This window comes from Cystoisospora suis (assembly GCF_002600585.1).
Source record: "Cystoisospora suis strain Wien I chromosome Unknown contig_2579, whole genome shotgun sequence".
NCBI classification, from domain to species: Eukaryota; Apicomplexa; class Conoidasida; order Eucoccidiorida; family Sarcocystidae; genus Cystoisospora; species Cystoisospora suis.
In genome coordinates, this window is record NW_027155377.1 from 1 (window position 1) to 468 (window position 468).

Here is a 468-nt window from a genome sequence, read left to right on the forward strand (position 1 = left end):
GAACTCAGAAGCGATTCCAGGCTTTATACTCCCCATACACGGATTCACTCGGCACCTCCAAGCAACGCTGTCACACAACGGTGCGTGATGTAAATGATTGATTTCCTGCCTCCAGCTTGCTGGAATCAATCTGAACATACTGGCTCCTGCACCTGCACGCAAGCCATTTCGAGATGCAAGCAGCAGCAAACATGACTGGATGTCTACGCCAGCTTGGTTCCGCCTCCCCCGACGTCACTCCCGTAAATCCACCAGCGCTTCCAAGTTGTATTCTCCTAACGAACGGATTCAGAGTGTCACAAGACTCCAGACGAGGAATACCAACAGGCCTGCTACCCCTGGCTCGATGTAGTCAACCTGGGTATACCTGATCTCTTGCATCTGCAATCAAGCAACCAGTTATGAGATGCGAGCATACGAATCTGCAAGTGCGCCGAAACGACTCCCCTGCACCCTCACTCCCCCGGT

At 52.8% G+C, this 468-nt stretch overlaps 1 protein-coding gene across 1 annotated transcript; it reads right to left on the reverse strand.

Annotated features, from left to right (window-relative positions):
• Nucleotides 1–4: 4 nt before the first annotated feature.
• On the reverse strand, nucleotides 5–468 carry CSUI_005329 (uncharacterized protein; the record flags this gene model as incomplete). The annotated part of the gene is made up of 1 exon (XM_068065505.1): nucleotides 5–468. A coding segment is annotated over exon 1 (132 nt), but the record flags the coding sequence as incomplete, so codon positions are not given.